General features: G+C 40.2%; 1 protein-coding gene across 1 annotated transcript; it reads left to right on the top strand.

Annotated features, from left to right (window-relative positions):
• The first annotated feature begins 14521 nt into the window (after positions 1–14521).
• LOC133132487 (uncharacterized) lies at positions 14522–17437 on the top strand. Its single transcript, XM_061247943.1, has 3 exons — positions 14522–14946; positions 15125–15445; positions 17316–17437. Exons 1-3 carry the CDS (start codon positions 14649–14651, stop codon positions 17435–17437), a joined length of 741 nt encoding a protein of 246 aa, XP_061103927.1. The 5' UTR covers positions 14522–14648.
• The last annotated feature ends 3342 nt before the right edge of the window (positions 17438–20779 follow it).

The following is a 20779-nucleotide window of genomic DNA, read 5'->3' as shown; positions in this document are numbered from 1 at the left end:
TTTGTACACTGTAGGTGACGATTCACTACAAAGCGGGACCAGAGAGAATGCCACAGAAACGTCGCCCATGATGAGCCGTAAGACCAACTGACCGCAGAACTATGAGGACAGAACTATGAGGAGAGAACACGACGTCTTATGACCCCGTCGAGATTTTGCCAAAAGAGGAACCTCTTATCTCCAACTATGCCCTTGATGATAACAGGTCATACAAAAGCAGGCATTCGTTTCAGACCATGTGTTCATACACAGAACAAAAAACTCATTGTCATGGACTCCCGCTGCGACGAGACTTACACCATTACAGACACGCAACACAAACGCCGCAACACAATACTCTTTACATTTTTGCAGGCATCTGTAACGGTAGTGGAAAAAACTACGAACAGCAAGTGCATTTTAAAATGTTTATTGAGGGTTTTACCGTTTAAAACTTGGCAGAAATGTGACGAATGAAGTTGCGTTTCAGGTTCACGAAGTGGAGGGAATCTGGTGGGATTCCTGGAGGGGGGTTAGGGGAAGCTACCACCTGTTTGTTGGTGTAAGGGGGGGATTTTAACAGTACGAGTATTTTTGTTTTAATTTCTGATTAGTACAACCTTTGCTGTTCTTGTGTTTAGTTGTTTATTATTGTCATGGCCATGTTTGTTATGTTCTGTTTGATCATTTTCTGTTTTTTGTTAATTGATTTTTTTTTTTCTTGGAAGGTGCCAGGTGGGAGGGGCTTTGCCCATATAGCTCGGGGCATTTAGAGCTCTGGAAAGTTGAGTTGGCGGATTGAATTTTGTTGAGATATGTATACTCAGTGACCACTTTATGTATATTATTTTGAATAATATACCCTCTCTACGTGCACCTGGCGGTCGAGCTGCACGTTCACGCCTGTTTTCCGTTCTGGTTCCTCAGTGATGGAATGACCTGCCTACCACTGTCAGAACAGCAGAATCCCTCCCCCTATTTCGACGCAGACTCAAAACCCACCTTTTCAAACTCTACCTTAGTCCTCCCTCCTGATTTCCCCTGCCCCTCCTTTCTGATATCCCTATCCTTGTCTAACCCCCCCCCCCCCCCCCCCCCCCAAAAAAAAAAAATAATAAAAAAATATGGCACTTCTGATGACAACTATGTTTAGAACAGCATTTCCTGTGTATTTTGCTAGTTTCTGGATGTGATGCTCTGACTTATGGTAGAACCTATGCACTTGTAAGTCGCTTTGGATTAAAAGCGTCTGCCAAATGACTAAAATGTAAATGTAAATGTAAATGAAGAAGCAAATTTTATGTAGCAGGATATTTAGTCAGTTTATTAATCTTTTGCCACTTGTCACAAAGGTCATGAAGTAACCCAGTTCTATAATATGACTGAAGTAGGTCCTTCGACAGAATTGTGGAATTCTCTTCCACCTTAAGAGCTGTGGCGTCTGTGGAAATGTTTAAAAAGCAGCTAAAGTCACATCTTTTCAGACAGGCGTTCATCTAGCCATTTTTGTGATTGTATTTCCATTTATTTCATGTTTGTTTATTTGTGATTTGTTGGTTTTATTGACTGTTTATTGACTTTTATGTATTATTATTGTTATTACTTATTTATTTATTTTTGATCCTGTGAAGCACTTTGTGACTATATAAATAAAATTTACTTACTTAGTCCTGATAAAAATACACTCACTGAGCACTGTATTAGGTAGACTTGAATACCAGCTTGTTAATGCAAATATTTAATTTGTCAATCATGTGGCAGCAATTAAAGTCAATAAAGCATTCAGACATGGTCAATTAAATAAAAAAATTAAAAAGAGGGGTAGATAGGGTTCAGCGTTTATTGTTTTACAAGGACATTGTTCTTGTTTTACTCAGATGAGGGTTTCATTTAATTCCCCTTTCCTTTTTTGTCTCCCATACTGAATAGGGGGAGGTTTAGTTTTTACATAGAGGCCTATTTTAAAGTTGTTAATAAAGACTTGTTTGTGAACTTCACTGCTTCGTCTTATGGTGTTTCTGTGCTCGTGGATCTAGCCAAGTGGGGAGGTGTGCATTGGTTGGCATGCAACCGTGACATTACTTTGGGAGGGGCAGTCACAGATTTTGGGGGGCATTATTTTATTCAGGGCACATTATGTGCCATACAGTTTACAGGCTTTCGTGTGCTACAGTGCATTACACACAGTGCGGTCTCTAAGTATTTGAACAGTGACAGAACAGTGTTGTTAAAAAAACATCTTCTCTGACATGTTGAAGAAAAAAAAAAACAGCATCAACAACCCATAATCTTTGCTCATAAAACAAACTTGAGTATACCTGTATAGGAAGTTATATATGTAGCTATGAAAAAAAAATGTTTGTCCCTTAACCTGCTGAAAGCAAACAGCTCAAGAAACAGCTGGGAGCTGGTTGACCAGTTCAGACCAGCTCAAGCTATGTTGTGAAACTGCTGGTAGCTAGTCATTTCAAACTCGTTATACTGTAGCTGCTGTATCTGGATTTTACACCAGGGATAATAAAAAAATAAAACAATATATCATTTATTTTGTGTATTTATATACACTCACTATGCACTTTAAGAAGACAGTCCAAACGGGGCAGAGGTACAGAAATCATAGTCCAAAGAGCAGGCAGGGGTCATGAACAATAAATTCAAAACAAAACGGAACAGAATGGATCGGAACAGCACGGATTGGGACAGAATGAAGCAGAGCAAAACAGATACAGGGCACAGGTACAGGGAAGCTAGAACCGGGGTCAGGAACAGAAACACCGAAAGACAAACTAGCAACGAGAAGCTTAAAAGGACAGGTTTAAATAGACGACTGATTGACTAGGTGAGAGAAACGGCAGAAATGGCAGGAAGGAAGTACATATAAGGAGTGGGGAGGCGGAGACATAAAATGAGAAACAGGTGGAACAAATGATTGAGGGAATGAAACTGGAAAGAGACTATGGTGGTCACAGAGGGAAACAAGAAGCGAAAACACTAGGGACTAGAAATCAGGAAACAGAAAACACAGAGCCTGACAGTGCCCACTGCAGCTTCAGTTTTCTGTTCTTGGCTGACAGAAGTGGAACCCGATGTGGTCTTCTGCTGTTGTTGCCCATCCGCCTCAAGGTTAGACCTGCTGTGCATTCTGAGATGCTTTTCTGCTCACTACAATTGTACAGAGTGGTTTGTCTGGAGTTACTGTAGCCTTTCCGTCAGCCTGAACCAGTCTGGCCATTCTCCATTGACCTCTCTCATCAACAAAGCCTTTCCGTCCACAGAACTGCTGCTCACTGGATGTTTTTTGTTTTTCGCTCCATTTTCAGTAAACTCGAGACTGTTGCGCATGAAACCCCCAGGAGATCAGCAGCTCAAACCTTCCTGTCTGCCACCAACAATCATTTCATTTCAAAGTAACTTGAATTAAATTTTTTCCCCATTCTGATGGTTGATGTGAACATTAACTGAAGCTCCTGACCCGTATCTACATGATTGTATGCATTGCACTGCTGCCACACAATTGGCTGATTAGATAATCGCATGAATAAGTGGGTGTAATAAAGTAAAAATGTTCCTAATTAAGTGCTCGGTGAGTAGATAGTCTTCACATGAGTGATCCAGCGTAAAACGGCATCGAGACCCTTTTGCTCCAGAACTTGGAAAATTCAGCACAGACAGAAACCTACACCTGTGAATTTTCAGCCTTCCAATTCCAACATCTGGTTCTCACTGATGTCACTCTTGGTAAGTAAGAGACACTGCTCTTGTCTGTTAGTCGACAGGAATAGAAAAACGTCAATGAATACTCGCAACTGTGACAAAAATGTGGACTACATACATATGTACAAGTATATCTCACTCTCTCTCCCTCTCTCACACTCACACACACAAATTAATTTTTTTTAATAGTCATGCACATATAAAACATTCGAATAGCATGCCCAGTTCCGTTTTTTATATCTTTTTTTAATATAACTTTTTTTTATAATCAGCATAACAGTGATTAAAAGTGCATTGGGGGATTTTTAAATTTTGAATATTTTTGACCTGTTCTATCATAATCAGTCATAAGTTGCGACGGCCAATTTCACAATGATTCAGAACATTTCTGCATGGAGGAATGGTCAGAAATCCATCCAAATGTGTTCTCTAACTTATCACAAATTATAGGAAAAGAATAATGCCGGTCAACTTTTCCAGGGGCGTTTGCACAAAGTAATAAAGCATTAAATTATTTTGAGCATATATACAGTACATTATGTGTCATAACATGATATACAGCATATACAGTGGGAGCAATAATTATTTGATCCCTTGCTGATTTTGTAGGTTTGCCCACTTACAAAGAATGGAACTGTGTAGAATTTTAATCATTGTACATTTTAACATTGAGAGACAGACTATCACAAAATAATCCACAATAACAACATCATATAAATTTGATATCATATTTTCACATGAAATAAGTATTTGATCCATAGAACAATAGGACAATAGAAACCTTTGTTGGCAAGCACAGAGGTCAGACGTTTGTTGTAGTTTTTCACCAGGTTTGCACAGATCTTGGGAGGGATTTTGGTCTTTGCAGATCCTCTCCAAATTATTAAGGTTCCGAGGCTGTCGCTTGGCAACTCGAAGCTTCAGCTCCCTCCACAGATTTCCGATGGGATTTAGGTCTGGAGACTGGCTAGGCCACTCCAGGACCTTAATATGCTTCTTTTTCAGCCACTCCTTTGTTGCCTTGGCCGTATGTTTTGGGTCATTGTCATGTTAGGAGACCCATCCACGACCCATTTTCAGTGCTCTCACTGAGGGAAGGAGGTTGTCGCCCAAAATTTCCTGGTACATGGCCCCATTCATCCTCCCCTCAATACGGTGAAGTCGTCCTGTCCCCTTAGCTGAGAAACACCCCCAAAGCATAAGGTTTCCACCTCCATGCTTCACAGTGGGGATGGTGTTCTTGGGGTTGTACTCAGCATTTCTCTTCCTCCAAACACGGCGAGTCGAGTTGATGCCAAATAGCTCTATTTTGGTCTCATCTCACCACATCACCTTCTCCCAAGCCTCCTCTGGATCATCCAGGTGTTCTTTGGCAAACTTCAGACGGGCCTGTACATGTGCCTTCTTCAGCAGAGGAACCTTGCGAGTGCAGCAGGATTTTAATCCTTCACGGTGTAGTGTGTTACTGATGGTTCTCTTCATGACTGTGGTCCCAACTGCCTTCAGGTCATTAACAAGCTCCTCCTGTGTAGCACTGGGCTGATCCCTGACCTTTTTCATGATCATTGTTATCCCACGATGCAAGATCTTGCATGGAGCCCCAGACCAAGGGAGATTGGCGGTGACTTTGTGTTTCTTCCACTTTCTAATAATTGCTCCAACAGTTGTTAACTCACCAAGCTGCTTGCTCATTTTCTTGTAGCCCATCCCAGCCTTGTGCAGGTCTACAATTTTGTCCCTGATGTCCTTAGACAGCTCCTTTGTCTTGGCCATGGTGGAAACGTTGGAATTTGATTGATTGTGTGGACAGGTGTCTTTTATACAGCTACATAACAATGCAAAACAAACAACAAAGAGTTGACACAGGTGTTTTGGGTAATGAGTTGAGATTAGGAGTGATTCTTAATGGAAAACTAACTGGTCTTTGGGAGCCAGAATTATTGCTGATTGGTAGGGGATCAAATACATATTTCATGCAAAAATACATTTATAAAATTTATATGATGTTGTTACTGTGGATTATTTTGCGATATTCTGTCTCTCAATGTTAAAATGTACCTATGATTAAAATTCTACACAGTTCCATTCTTTGTAAGTGGGCAAACCTACAAAATCAGCAAGGGATCAAATAATTATTGCTCCCACTGTACTGTATACCTTCTATGTTTTAACATGCAGGAGGGAACCAGTTACCATCTTGGATCATTGCTGTAATTGTCGTGATCGTGATCGTGATCGGGATCGGGATCTGGATCTGGAAAAAACATCAAACAGAAAAAAACAGAGGTAAAGTAAAACTTTATTGAACCCTGTGTGTAATTTCTTCCTGCATTTAACCTATCCTAGTACTTTGGGAGCATGGTCATTCCGTGTAAATTTAACCACAGGTGTGGGAGGTGACCACTCCACTTTGCTCAAACTTTGTGCAAATGTTCTTTATATATTCAAGAGAGAACATGCTAAACCTCATTGGATGTGTTATTCTAGACAAAAGAGGTCACTGCTCTTGGAGCATCATTGATTTGGCATTAAAACAAAGAACAACACTGACACAATTTTCTGTCAAATTGAAAAAAAGTCATTTAGAAATGCTACATCATGCCACTTGCCAATTATTCTATATTTGATGGTTTACTACAACAGCACCACTTGGTCTGTTACTTCCAGACTTTTAAGACTAGTAGATATTTTGGTCAATAACAGCCATGAGGAAATTAAGTCAAATGGATCATAGTCAAGTTACATAACGCCAAAGTAGGGCATTTTTTATAATATAAAGTTTCATTTTTATTGGAAACTTCTTACCATCTACTTGGTTGAATATTATCACCTTTTGGTCATTTTCTGGCCAGATCCAACTTTGGCATTTTTTGAATAAATCTATTTGACTTAATTTGTCTTGTGGCTGTTCTTAACCAACATATCTACATATCTACTAGTCTTAGAAGTTTGGGAGTCATACACCAACTGGTGCTGATCTAGCAAGCCATGAAATATTGAAGAACTATTGCCAATCCGCACAATTTAGTATTTTTGAATGACCATTAAAAAATGTATTTTACCACTCTATCGCCCCAGTATGAATTTTGAATATTCCCAGTTCACAAGATTGGTATTTTACACCATCTCTGCTCTGTAAATAGTGTACATAGCAGGGCCTAATCAGACCGAACCTACACAAAGTGGAACACGACCCAGGCCAGGTAATTTGAGGTAATGAATGTATCTTATGGATTATGCTTCACTCACCGAGTCTAATGTTTTTGTGTACACTGTAGGTGACGATTCACTACCAAGCGGGACCAGAGAGAACGGCACAGAAATGTTGCCCATGATGAGCAATAAGACCAACTGACCGCAGAACTATGAGGACAGAACGTCGAGATTTTGCCAAAAGAGAAATCTCTTATCTCCAACTATGCCATTGATGATAACAGGTCATACAAAAGCACGCATTCGTTTCAGACCATACGTACATACATACATAACTACCGCCTCTTTATCAGGAAATACGGTATCGATTTCAGTGCGGGACAGACCAGACTGATCTTGCATTTGAGCCACTGCGCTGGTTTATTAAGAGGAAAGCAGTAAAAGCATTGAAAAGCATACTGCAGAAGCTGGCTGCAATCGCCAGCCGTATGCTCATTTTCTAACTAGCCTGTAGCCCTCATGCAAATTACTGGTAGAAACTTACTGGTGAACAATGGCTGGCCAGATAGACTGCTACCGACTACTGTAACTGCAAATGAACACAGAACAAAAAACGAATTGTCACGGACTAGCGCCGCGACGAGACTTACACCATTACAGACACGCAACACAAAACTCTTTACATTTTTGCCGGCATCTGTAACGGTAGTGGAAAAAACTACGAACAGCGAGTGCATTTTAAAATGTTTATTGAGGGTTTTACCGTTTAAAACTTGGAAGAAATGCGACGAATTAAGTTGCGTTTTCCGTCAAACCAACCCAGGTAGCTACTACCGAACACGAAGTGGAGGGAATCTGGTGGGATTCCTGCCTGGAAGGTGGTTAGCGGAAGCTACCACCTGTTTGTTGGTGTAAAGGGGGGATTTTAACAGTACGAGTATTATTGTTTTAATTTCTGTTCAGTACAACCTTTGTTCTTCTTGTGTTTAGTTGTTTATTATTTTCATGGCCATGTTTGTTATGTTCTGTTTGATCATTTTCTGTTTTATTTTGATAACTGATTTTTTTTTCTTGGAAGGTGCCAGGTGGGACGGGCTATGCCCATACAGCTCGGGGCATTTAGAGCTCCGGAAAGTTGAGTTGGTGGGTTCAATTTTGTTGAGTTGGAGTCGCTTTGCCGTGGGCCTGCTTTTCAGGCATAGCCAAGTACACTGCATTTTATTTTGTTTCTGTTGTACAGTTTTTCTTATTAGTTTGTTATTCTTTTTTCGTTGTTGTTGTCACTGAAAGTGTTTCTGCACCGCCGCCATCGCACCTGTAAATAAAATACACCTTCAGCACCTCATCACCGCAGTCCCTCGACCTTCTTCTCCTCCACCCTCGGTGCACCCTAACGCTCATACACATTAAGTATACACAAGTAGCAGCAACTGCTGTGACTGTGAGCTGTGAATCATTCTTTCCTGTTGAAATGTGTACAGTGAGTTCCCTAATATTTGGTATAATGGTATTTTTTCTGGATTTGGCTCTATACTCCACAATTGAACATTTGCACATTTTCACTTTACTTTCACTTTCAGGGAATTTTTGTGCATTATGTTTTCACCATGTAGAAATTACGACACTTTTTTTGCCAGTCAAGGAGGGTAGAACATGAGTGCTAGGAGACAGCGGGTGGGAAGAGAATGTCTATTGGCCAAGGACGCGAGCCCTTTACAGAAGCGAAAAGCGATCAAAAGAAAAAGACGTGCTTGGAGAAAATATACCACGTCATCACACTAGCCTGTGAACAGTTTTGTTATCACTTCTTATGCAGTATATCACAATAAGCAAGATGTGACCAAGGGATACACAACTATTTCTCACATAATGTGGCGTGAGAGGGTAAATAATAACCTCTGAACATGAAAATCACCTAATTAAGCAGTTTGTTACAATTCTGGGATTGCATTTGTGGTTGGAACAAAAACCAGCTTACACAGGGAGGCCCTGGGAGCGAAATTGGGAACCACTGCTCCAAGCTGACACCACAAATTCATACTCCTCTATCACCCTCTATCAGCCACTTTTGTATTTCTTGCCGGGTCCATCTTGAACAAAATCATTCCAAAGATGAAACTGAAACTCCCTCAACACCTGGGCAGCGTCTCCAACAGAATCAGGTGTCATTGTTCTATTCAATAACCAATTCAAAATCAGAAGCGCAACCTGCAACTTCAAAGTAGCATTTTGTTTCTATAACTATTCTGCTAATTTGCAATTGCATTACAGATTTTGTCAGTGTTTCTGTGGGTGTGGTCAGCTTACATCATCCTGCCACTCAGCAGGAACTTGTTGGAGACAAATATAATTTGACCAGTCAATAAATGCAGTGCAAACATATATACACTTTCCTAGGCAACAGGTCAGTCAAAGCACAGCCTACCTGCACGTCAAACCTGTCAGCATATTTAGTGGAGTTCCAGTGCTATGGCATGGACACAGGCAACAGCAATGATTTTGTTTTGGGTCTGGAGACTGCCCTTCACTGAACCTACAGGTATGTCTTATACCCATGCTATGCTCTGTAGTACAAGTTGGAATTGCAGCTGGTACAGACAAATAATAATGACTTTCAGGCTTGTGGCTTTCAGTCCAAGGAAGAACACAGCTGCTGTATCATTGGGTGAAGAACTGCACCTCAACCACTCAAACAGAATAAAATAAATAAATAAATACAAAAAAGAGACTGGTACAGACTTTAACCTTCAGCATATTTTGACTGACTGGCTTCGTTTTTAACTCAGTTTTTAACTTAGTTTTTTTAGGTTTTAACTTTTGTCTGCCTTTGCCTTCACCATGAAACCATGGTTAATTTTCCACAGAACAGCAATCGTTTCATTGTATTATGTGTGTGTCTGAACTGCAACGAAATACTCAAAAATCAACATAATGTAAGTGAATCTTATTTTATTTTATAACACACAACCAATGCATATTGTGTTCCAAGGCTTTTTATTAATATTTTTCTTACTCCAGGTGTTGACACATCACAAAACATGTAAACTATTTATATACACTTCCCTCAAAAAGTATTGGAACAGCAAGGTCAATTCCTTTGTTTTTGCTCTACACTGAAGACAATTCAGTTTGAGGTAAAAAGATATGCATGAGATGACACATGTGAATTTCAGATTTTGTTTCCTGGTATTTTAATCTTGATTTGATGAATAATCATATCACCTTTTGCATCAGACCACCCAATTTCCTGGTAAGCAAAAGTATTGGAACATGTGACTGACAGGTGTTTCTTGTTGCCCAGATGTGTCCTGTTACATTGATCGGTTAAACAATACATAGTTCTGAATGTCTACTTTTGGTAGCCTTGGGTTTTGCCTGTGAAGACTGCATTTGTGTTAGAAAAGATAAACCAACATGAAGACCAGAGAGCTGTCTTTGAAAGAAATGCAAGCCATTTTGAAGCATAGAAAAGGGGAAATTGATCAGAGCCATTGCACAAGCAATGGAACAAACAAAAACTGAAAAAGCCTGGAAAAGCATCACAAAATAAGAATGCAACAGTTTGGTGATGTCAGTTATTGCAAGCAAGTGATATGCTACCAAATATGAAGCATTATTTACTTTAATTTACTGAAATACTCTCTGTTCCAATACTTTTGCTCACCCAAAGATTAGGTGGTCTGATCCCAAAGGTGCTATGTTCTAGTTTAACACCTCTAGGTGTAAATACCAGGAAATAAAATCTGAAATTCTGAACTCTTGTCTCATGTTCATCTTTTTATCTCAAACCCAAATATATTCAAATTTTAATATAGTCTATTGCAGCAAAAAAAAAACAAAGGAATTGGCTGTTCCAATACTTTTAGAGGTGACTGTATTTATAAGAATATACAATATGAATATAAGTGCACACAATGAATATATGTTTATACAGGCAGGCTCACTGTAATAAACTTCAATAATTGCACCTTGTGACCGGGTGACGTTGCATTCCTCTGGTAAAGTTTACAACATCCCATCAATTCCCATCTGCCACTGTTCCTTCAGTGTCATAAAGTTTATAAAGTTTATAAAGTTTATAACCCCCCCCCCCCAGTTGCATACATTAGCCCCCACCTTCTGGGCACCTATACTGTGCAGGAACGCTCGGGAGAAAAACTCACACGGGGTCTTCCTGAACCCCCCTGCATCACCTCCACCTCTCACATTTCTTTCAGGATTGAGTTACCAAAATTGCGTATATGGTATAAGATGTTTCATGACAATCCACGATCAGAACATATTCATGTTTGGTGTCATTCTGATTGTTTCAGTGTGACTGGTGCAATGTTCTCATTTCCACAGCAGCGTACCTAGGGCTTAATAAACATCTGTGTGGGAACCTGCCCCCAGTCACGCCTCCTACCACATGTGCGGGAGGGTGCGTGGGAACGTGGCTCCAAACCACAAATTATGGCTTTTGGATTACTTTATGCCTTTTATGACTCTCTGGTTTGGGCTCATAAGCAAGGGAAACTAAGAATCTGGGAGCAACTGCAGCCAGACTCCTGTGTGCATACAGCATGTACTTTTTGTTGCCAGGTATGACTTTTAAGACTCTGTAATTTGGTTAATGTTTTCTTATATATTTTGCAGTATTTGTATTTATTAATGTACTACTGTCTTCGTAACTTTGTCTATTTATTGGCTGATCTAGTCTCTCCACAGCGGTCACAATTATATAACCATGCAAACGTATTTTCAGCAACACCAGAAAGACAACCATGCAGATACCTTCACCCTTACTTAATTCTGTCATTGGGTTAGTGGGTTACATACACATGAAACATTCCTCTCTCTTCAAACTCATTTCTTGACCGAAAATGGGAGTCTCTTTGTAGCTGAACTGTTCACATTTTCAATAGTGTCTCCAGCTTAGAACCGCGTCGACAGAAAGTTACGAGGATAATTTTTTCAAAGGAAGGATTGGCTTTACGATGTTGTCAGTAAATGTTAAGAGACGAAAGTAGAGGTAGATATTTTTGGTATCATTGTAACCCCACACTTTGTTAAATACATAAAGGAATGGCTTTCTTTATTAGAAAAAATGTGAGTGTGGCCATTGGCTCGGCGAGAATCTTAGCTTTTAAACGCATCTTATCCTGCGCGGTAGAAATCAGACCCCTTACCACTGGACCACAGAAGCCAATGTGCTAATGTATTTCATGTAAAGGGGGATAGCCTATACACAGTTGTATTAATGTGTTAGTTTCTATAATTGGTTTAATATAGCCTCATTTCAATCCATTAAAATTGTATTTGTTTGATGAAATGTAATTTAATTTCCAAGCCAGTGGAATTTAGTTATCAAATATGTTCTCATCACCCCATTGGTTCAATTGCCCTGTTTCGTGTGCATGTTTTCGGTCGTTAGGCAACAGCTGACAACAGTACCACAATAGCGGTCTGTAATAGCCTTCAATGTGTTCGACTGTAAATGAGGACTAACAGCCTATAGGCTACATCATTAATGTGGGCCTAATATTTAAATGTATAATTACTGTAGCAGCCCCACCGAAAGATGGTCCGACACTTTAACAGATGATCTTAGATTTATTGAAAATCCCAAAATCAACGTAAGAGCTAGTAGAACAAAAAAAAAAAAAAACACCGTTAGCTTTCTGTTACGTGTCAATACATGAACTACCGTAACATTAGCTCTTATGAAGCTTTAACTAACTTTGCCTGAGCAAAACCTTGAGCAATTGAGTCCTTACGATAAAAAAACTCATTTATGGCACCAAGCACACATATCACTATCACACTATTACAATTGATACTAACTTTGTGCCTCTTCGGGGGGTGCTAATAACCCAACATTTCACTCAAAGGGAGAGCGAAAAACCATGCGCGTTTGTTTACAACAAAGTCTCTCCGCCTTTTCCCCATTATTGCGCGACTCCTTCCGTGTATTGCGCAATTCCCGTTTTCTGTCACGCGAGACTCGTTACAAAATAAAAGCCCTTATACTCTGAAAAAGAAAGCAGTATAAGCTTAAAACGTAAATTAGATATTAAAACAGCATCAACAAATGTACTCATGCAAAACATATTTGGGTTATTTACAATTACGTTAAAGAATCATCTGGCAAGTTATTTTATGTAATTTAATTCCCCGGTTGTAGTAACTGAACTAAGTCATCACACAGTATTCTGTAACTTCAGAGTATTCTGTTACCTAGGGATACACCATCTACACCCCGTCTCTCGGCGACCTGTATGGATCTGCGATCCTGAGAACGACACAGCTTCTCAAAGCCACATTGTCCCTGCCGCGATACCACGATTCCTCCGACGCCCTCGTTGTGGCGAGCCAATTATGCCGCTCCATGTGAGCAGGCCAGACTTTGGAAAAACCGGGAATTCAACCCCGGTCCTCCGTGCGCAACTACTACAAACTGATGCCTGCATTAAGATTTTTTAATATAGAAATTGATATTAATTGTAAAATGCATGGTTTCTCAATTCTAAAATCTATCTGTTGCTTTCCATTCCAGGCACCAGTGTGACCTGTATATTCTCTGAGGACTGTGTTTTGCCATGCACTTTCAAAGCAAGCAGCGATGAGGTCATTCACTGGAACAGAAATAACTTCATAGTCCACTCCTACTACCATGATGCAGACGATCTTGAGAAGCAGGACAAGCATTTTGAAGGGAGAACATCTCTGTTCAAGGACCAGATAAAGCATGGAAATGCTTCCCTATTGCTGCGAAATTGTAACATCCAGGACAGTGGGCAATATTCTTGCCACCCCAGTACCACAGAGAGAGCCCAGGAGTCATGGGTCGACATGAAAGTACACGGTCTGTAGCACGTTATTTACACCTCAGTACTGTCTGTGTAATTTTCTATTGTGTATTTGTTTCACAACCATTTGATACCAAAAACAATCTTGTTCATCTAATGTTGATCACATGACTGAAGTGAAGTTTCCATGGTGTCCTTCCATGGACAGTGTCACCCTCATGCTTCAACTCATAATAGGTTGCCTGCTACATACAGTAGATACACTATATATCTAAATCACCAATATAATGCAGGTATTGCTCTTGGAATTTCAAGTATGAGCCAACTTAATTTGGTCTGTTATATCAATATTAATAATACATATTTTGGTACATGGGCAGCATGGATGGTGCAGTTGGTAGCACTGCCGCTTCACAGCAAGGAGGTCCTGGGTTTGAATCCCGGTCGGCCGGGGCCTCTCTGTGTGGAGTTTGCATGTTCTCCGCGGTTTCCTCCCACAGTCCAAAGACATGCAGGTTAGGGTGATTGGAGTCTAAATTGCCCATGGGTATGAGTGTATGAGTGTATGAGTGTGTGAGTGAGTGAGTGAATGAATGGTATGTGTGTCCTGTGATGGACTGGTGACCTGTCCAGGGTGTATTCCATGGACATGGATGGATATTTTGGAACATGTTTTCAGAAACATCTGGATAAGCAAACTATTTTGTTTATCATGATGCTGTCTTTGTTTTGTTTTGGCCCAGTAAATATTAGTAGTAACTCTCCTAGAACAAATCAAAACTATCATTTAATATCTTTCACTTCTTTCACTGTGGAAAAATTTTAGCCCACACGTCTTTGCAGAACTGATTTAATTCTGACAAATTGGTTGGATTTCCAGCATGAACTGCATGTTTCAGGTCCTGAAATAAACTGTACTAGATGAAAAAATAAATACACCTATATACCAGTGTGTGTTAAACTATTTTGCATTTCTGCTAGCATTTCATAGCTTAAATTCACATTTTAACACATATGAAATCCCACTGCCCTGCAGCACCCATCCGATCAGTGAACATTGAGAAAATCGATGAGGAAGTCATCTGTTCATCCCCGGGCATCTACCCAGCTCCTAATGTGTCCTGGACCACTGACCCATCCACACAGTCAGATATGTTAAACGACTCAACCCAAACCACCCGAGATCGTAACGGTCTGTATTCAGTACAGAGCAAAGTAAGGTTCATGGGGAATGTTTCCGACTACGCCTACATCTGCTCTGTAACCTCCGCTGATGGGATGCAGAAGTGGAAGACATCAATGAGACAGCAAGGTTAAGCTTTGATTCAACATCAATATTATTTCTTCTGAGCTGAAATGCTTTTATTCTACTTTATATTCAGTTGCATGTAACAGTAACAATAATGTCTTATTTTTAACACCTAATATAATCACAATCCCTGCTGGCAGATGATGCATTTAACCTTCAACATGCATTTCAATTATTTTAGAAATCGACAGTGTAAATGGAGGAAACCTAACCATTCCCTGCCTTGCTCCGGGAACCTTCAAGCCATCTAATTTCACCCTCAAATGGACCATCACGAAAGCAAAAGCAACCAAACCGGAGGTTATCCTCACGTTCAACAACCTAACCCTACATATCTCCAACCCCTGGAAGAACCAGGCAAGTGTGGACCGTCACCAGGTTCTCTCAGGAAATGGGACCCTTTTGCTCCAGAACTTGGAAAATTCAGCACAGACAGAAACCTACACCTGTGAATTTTCAGCCTTCCAATTCCAACATCTGGTTCTCACTGAAGTCACTCTTGGTAACACACACACACACACGAGGGGTGAGTTAGAATCTTTTAATATTCGACTAGTCGTGCACATATAAAACATTCGAATAGCATGCCCAGTTCCGTTTTTTATATCTTTTTTAATATAACTTTTTTTATAATCAGCATATGGTTGATTAAAAGAAAGAAAAAAAAGTGCATTGGGGGATTTATAAATTTTGTATATTTTTGACGAGTTCTATCATAATCAGTCGTAAGTTGCGACGGCCAATTTCACAATGATTCAGGACATTTCTGCATGGAGAAATGGTCAGAAATCCATCCAAATGTGTTCTCTAACCTTATCACAAATTATAGGAAAAGAATAATGCCGGTCAACTTTTCCAGGGGCGTTTGCACAAAGTAATAAAGCATTAAATTATTTTGAGCATATATACAGTACATTCTGTGTCATAACATGATATACAGCATATACAGTGGGAGCAATAATTATTTGATCCCTTGCTGATTTTGTAGGTTTGCCCACTTACAAAGAATGGAACTGTGTAGAATTTTAATCATTGTACATTTTAACATTGAGATACAGAACATCACAAAATAATCCACAATAACAACATCATATACATTTTATATCATATTTTCACATGAAATAAGTATTTGATCCATAGAACAATAGGACTTAATACTTGGTGGAGAAACCTTTGTTGGCAAGCACAGAGGTCAGACGTTTGTTGTAGTTTTTCACCAGGTTTGCACAGATCTTGGGAGGGATTTTGGTCTTTGCAGATCCTCTCCAAATCCTTAAGGTTCCGAGGCTGTCGCTTGGCAACTCGAAGCTTCAGCTCCCTCCACAGATTTCCGATGGGCCCCATTCATCCTCCCCTCAATACGGTAAAGTCGTCCTCTCCCCTTAGCTGAGAAACACCCCCAAAGCATAAGGTTTCCACCTCCATGCTTCACAGTGGGGATGATGTTCTTGGGGTTGTACTCAGCATTTCTCTTCCTCCAAACACGGTGAGTCGAGTTGATGCCAAATAGCTCTATTTTGGTCTCATCTCACGACATCACCTTCTCCCAAGCCTCCTCTGGATCATCCAGGTGTTCTTTGGCAAACTTCAGACGGGCCTGTACATGTGCCTTCTTCAGCAGAGGAACCTTGCGCGTGCAGCAGGATTTTAATCCTTCACGGTGTAGTGTGTTACTGATGGTTCTCTTCATGACTGTGGTCCCAACTGCCTTCAGGTCATTAACAAGCTCCTCCTGTGTAGTACTGGGCTGATCCCTGACCTTTCTCATGATCATTGATATCCCACAAGGCGAGATCTTGCGTGGAGCCCCAGACCAAGGGAGATTGGTGGTGACTTTGTGTTTCTTCCATTTTCTAATAATTGCTCCAACAGTTGTTAACTCACCAAGCTGCTTGCTTATTTTCTTGTAGCCCATCCCAGCCTTGTGCAGGTCTACAATTTTGTCCCTGATGTCCTTAGACAGCTCCTTTGTCTTGGCCATGGTGGAAACGTTGGAATTTGATTGATTGTGTGGACAGGTGTCTTTTATACAGCTACATAACGATGCTACGAGTTGACACAGGTGTTTTGGGTAATGAGTTGAGATTAGGAGTGCTTCTTAATGACTGGTCTGTGGGAGCCAGAATTATTGCTGATTGGTAGGGGATCAAATACTTATTTCATGCAAAAATACGATGATAAATCTGTAAAATATATGATGTTGTTATTGTGAATTCTTTTGTGATATTCTGTCTCTCAATGTTAAAATGTACCTATGATTAAAATTCTACACAGTTCCATTCTTTGTAAGTGGGCAAACCTACAAAATCAGCAAGGGATCAAATAATTATTGCTCCCACTGTACTGTATACCTTCTATGTTTTAACATGCAGGAGGGAACCAGTTACCATCTTGGATCATTGCTGTAATTGTCGTGATCGTGATCGGGATCGGGATCGGGATCTGGATCGGGATCTGGATCTGGAAAAAACATCAAACAGGTAAAGTTTGGTAAAGTAAAGGTAAAGTAAAACTTTATTGAACCCTGTGTGTAATTTCTTCCTGCATTTAACCTATCGTAGTACTTTGGGAGCAGGGTCAAAATGTTCTTTATATATTCAACAGAGAACATGCTAAACCTCATTGGATGTGTTATTCTAGACAAAAGAGGTCACTACTTTTGGAGCATCATTTATTTGGCATTAAAACAAAGAATAACACTGACACAATTTTCTGTCAAATTGAAAAAAAAGTTATGGTCATTTAGAAATGCTACATCACGCCACTTTCTTCTATATTTGATGGTTTACTACAACAGCACCACTTGGTCTGTTACTTCCAGACTTTTAAGACCAGTAGATATTTTGGTCAAGAACAGCCACAAGGAAATTAAGTCAAAAGGATCATATAAGTTACATAATGCCAAAGTAGGGTCTGGGCAGAAAATGACCAAAGACACTGTCTGCCTTTGGAGACTGTAACTGCCATTCGTCAATATAAGGAAAATATATACTGAGTGACCGCTTTATTAGGTAGACATCAGCTTGAGAATGCAAATATTTAAGCAGCCAATCATGTGGCAGCAACTGAATGTGTACAAGCATGCAGTCATGGTCAAAAGTGACTTTGACCGTGGACTGATTGTTGGTGCTTGACAGGGTGGTTTGAGTATCTCTCTGAAACTACTTAGCTCCTGGGATTTTCATGCACAGCAGTCTCTAGAGTTTGCAGAGATTGTTTTTGAAAACCAAAAAACATCAAGTGAGCAGTAGTTCTACGGGGAAAAAACACCTTGATAATGAGAATTTTATTGTGCAATAAAGTGCAATACAGAGTCACAAAATAATCAAATGCTCAAATCCAAAGCAGAAAAGAACCAAACAAACAAAATAAAACAAACCAGCAACCAACCAGAGAGAGAGGGCAAAAAAAAGAATAAAGAACAAGGAAATTCAATAATAAAAAAGATAATGATAGCACTGTGTGAATAACGGTGTGCATGTTTATTATGGGTGGACAGGCAAAAAAAAAAAATATATATATCTATAAAAATAAAAAATAAACATGAAAAAATTTAAAAGTTAAACTGTAATGTGTGAAATTGGTTATGAATTAGGGCATCCATAAATGCATTCCAGATTATTTCAAAGTCAGCAGTCTGTTTTTTAATTGAGGCAGATAGTTTTCCCATTGATACATATTTTAGAAGTAGATTTTTCCAAAGTGTAATATTGATTGTTCCTCGATTTCCAATTCATGAGCCTAGTTTTCTTGGCGATGATTAGGGCTGGAGAGCATCCTGCTGGATCTGTTGTTTCAGTTTATTTTGGATATGTCTCCAAATAAGCAGAGTGGAGGGGAGAGTGGGATGTGGCAGCCCAAAAGAAGGGAGAGGTTGTCTGTGATGTCCCACCAGAATTGTTTAATTGGTGTTCACTCCCATGTGGTATGCATATAGCTGTCCATGGCGATTTTGGTGCAGTGTGGACAAGTATCAGAGCCTATACAACCCTTTTTTATTAAATTTTTTATTTTTAATTTTTATTACAAATCGTTTAATAAACGACAATTACAAACAATCATCCAGGCATTTATGGGATTGATGTCATTTAAAAAAAAAGCATAATTCACACAGCTCATTTTTACCCTTTCTACTTTCAGCAGGCAGTTAAATAGAGTATGTCCCCAGTTACATACAGTACTGTGCAAATGTTTTAGGCAGGTGTGAAAAAATGCTGTAGGTCATTTGAGCATGCGTAAGCTTATTATTATCTTCTCAGATGGTGACAGTGGCGTTCTGGCGTACAGCTTACGAGGTCTCTCTCCTTAGTTGCTGACCCTGCGGGTGAACCAGAAGCTCACGATGCTGGGGACCTCCCAGGACCCGTCGGCGATCCGGCAGTTCAGGGGCCCGTCGGAGCCTTCATGGCACCCGGACACGATCGTGTCCGTTACCGGGCTGTCCCACCAGACGAGCTTGGTGCAGGTGGGGAAGTCTCCATGTTAAACATCCTTTCCCCCGTGTCGTGTACTCTATGAACAATCTCATTTTGAATGAGTTGCATGTTTGTGTTGGCGGATATAAAGGAGGTGTTTTTGCAGATTTGGGTCCAGAAATCAGCACTGGGAGTAATTTGTAGGTCTTGGGGCGACATGGCTCAGGCAGTAAGAGCAGTCGTCTGGCAGTTGGAGGGTTGCCGGTTTGATTCCCCGCCCGGGCTGTGTCGAAGTGTCCCTGAACAAGACACCTTACCCCCAAATGCTCCTGACGAGCTGGTTAGGGCCTTGCATGGCAGCCAATCGCCGTCGGTGTATGAATGGGTGAATGGAGAAGCAATTGTACAGCGCTTTGGATAAAGGCGCTATATAAATGCCTGCCATTGACCATTTGTTTTTTTGAATGTGGCTAAATTATTGTCTAAATTATAAAATGTGGCTCAAAATATGCATTACAGGCATTACAGAACCGACTAGATTTTTTTGTACACAAGTAGGTCTATTACACATTTTTAATAATATAAAGTTTCATTTTGATTGGAATCTTACCATCTCCTCGGTCGAATATTATTACCTTTTGGTCATTTTCGGGCCAGATCCAACTTTTTTTGAATAGATCTATTTGACTTCATTTGTCTTGAGGCTGTTCTTAACCAAAATATCTACATATCTACTAGTCTTAGAAGTTTGGGAGTCATACACCAACTGGTGCTGATCTAGCAAGCCATGAAATATTGAAGAACTATTGCCAATCCGCACGATTTAGTATTTTTGAGTGACCACAACATTTTTTCTTTAGCCACTCTATCGCCGCAGTATGAATTTTGAACAGTCCCAGTTCACAAGATGATGAAAAGCCTGGTATTTTACACCATCTCTGCTCTGTAAATAGAGTACATAGCAGGGCCTAATCAGACCGAACCTACACAAAGTGGGACACACCACAGGCCAGGTAATTTGAGGTAATGATTGTATAATTTGGATTATACTTCACTCACCGAGTCTAATGTTTTTGTACACTGTAGGTGACGATTCACTACAAAGCGGGACCAGAGAGAATGCCACAGAAACGTCGCCCATGATGAGCCGTAAGACCAACTGACCGCAGAACTATGAGGAGAGAACACGACGTCTTATGACCCCGTCGAGATTTTGCCAAAAGAGGTACCTCTTATCTACAACTATGCCCTTGATGATCACAGGTCATACAAAAGCACACATTCATTTCTGACCATGTGTACATACACAGAACAAAAAACTCATTGTCACGGACTCCCGCTGCGACGAGACTTACACCATTACAGACATGCAACACAAACGCCGCAACACAATACTCTTTACATTTTTGCAGGCATCTGTA

The sequence above is a fragment of the Conger conger genome, chromosome 7 (assembly GCF_963514075.1).
Source record: "Conger conger chromosome 7, fConCon1.1, whole genome shotgun sequence".
NCBI classification, from domain to species: Eukaryota; Metazoa; Chordata; class Actinopteri; order Anguilliformes; family Congridae; genus Conger; species Conger conger.
This window is presented reverse-complemented; position numbering and strand designations above follow the sequence as displayed.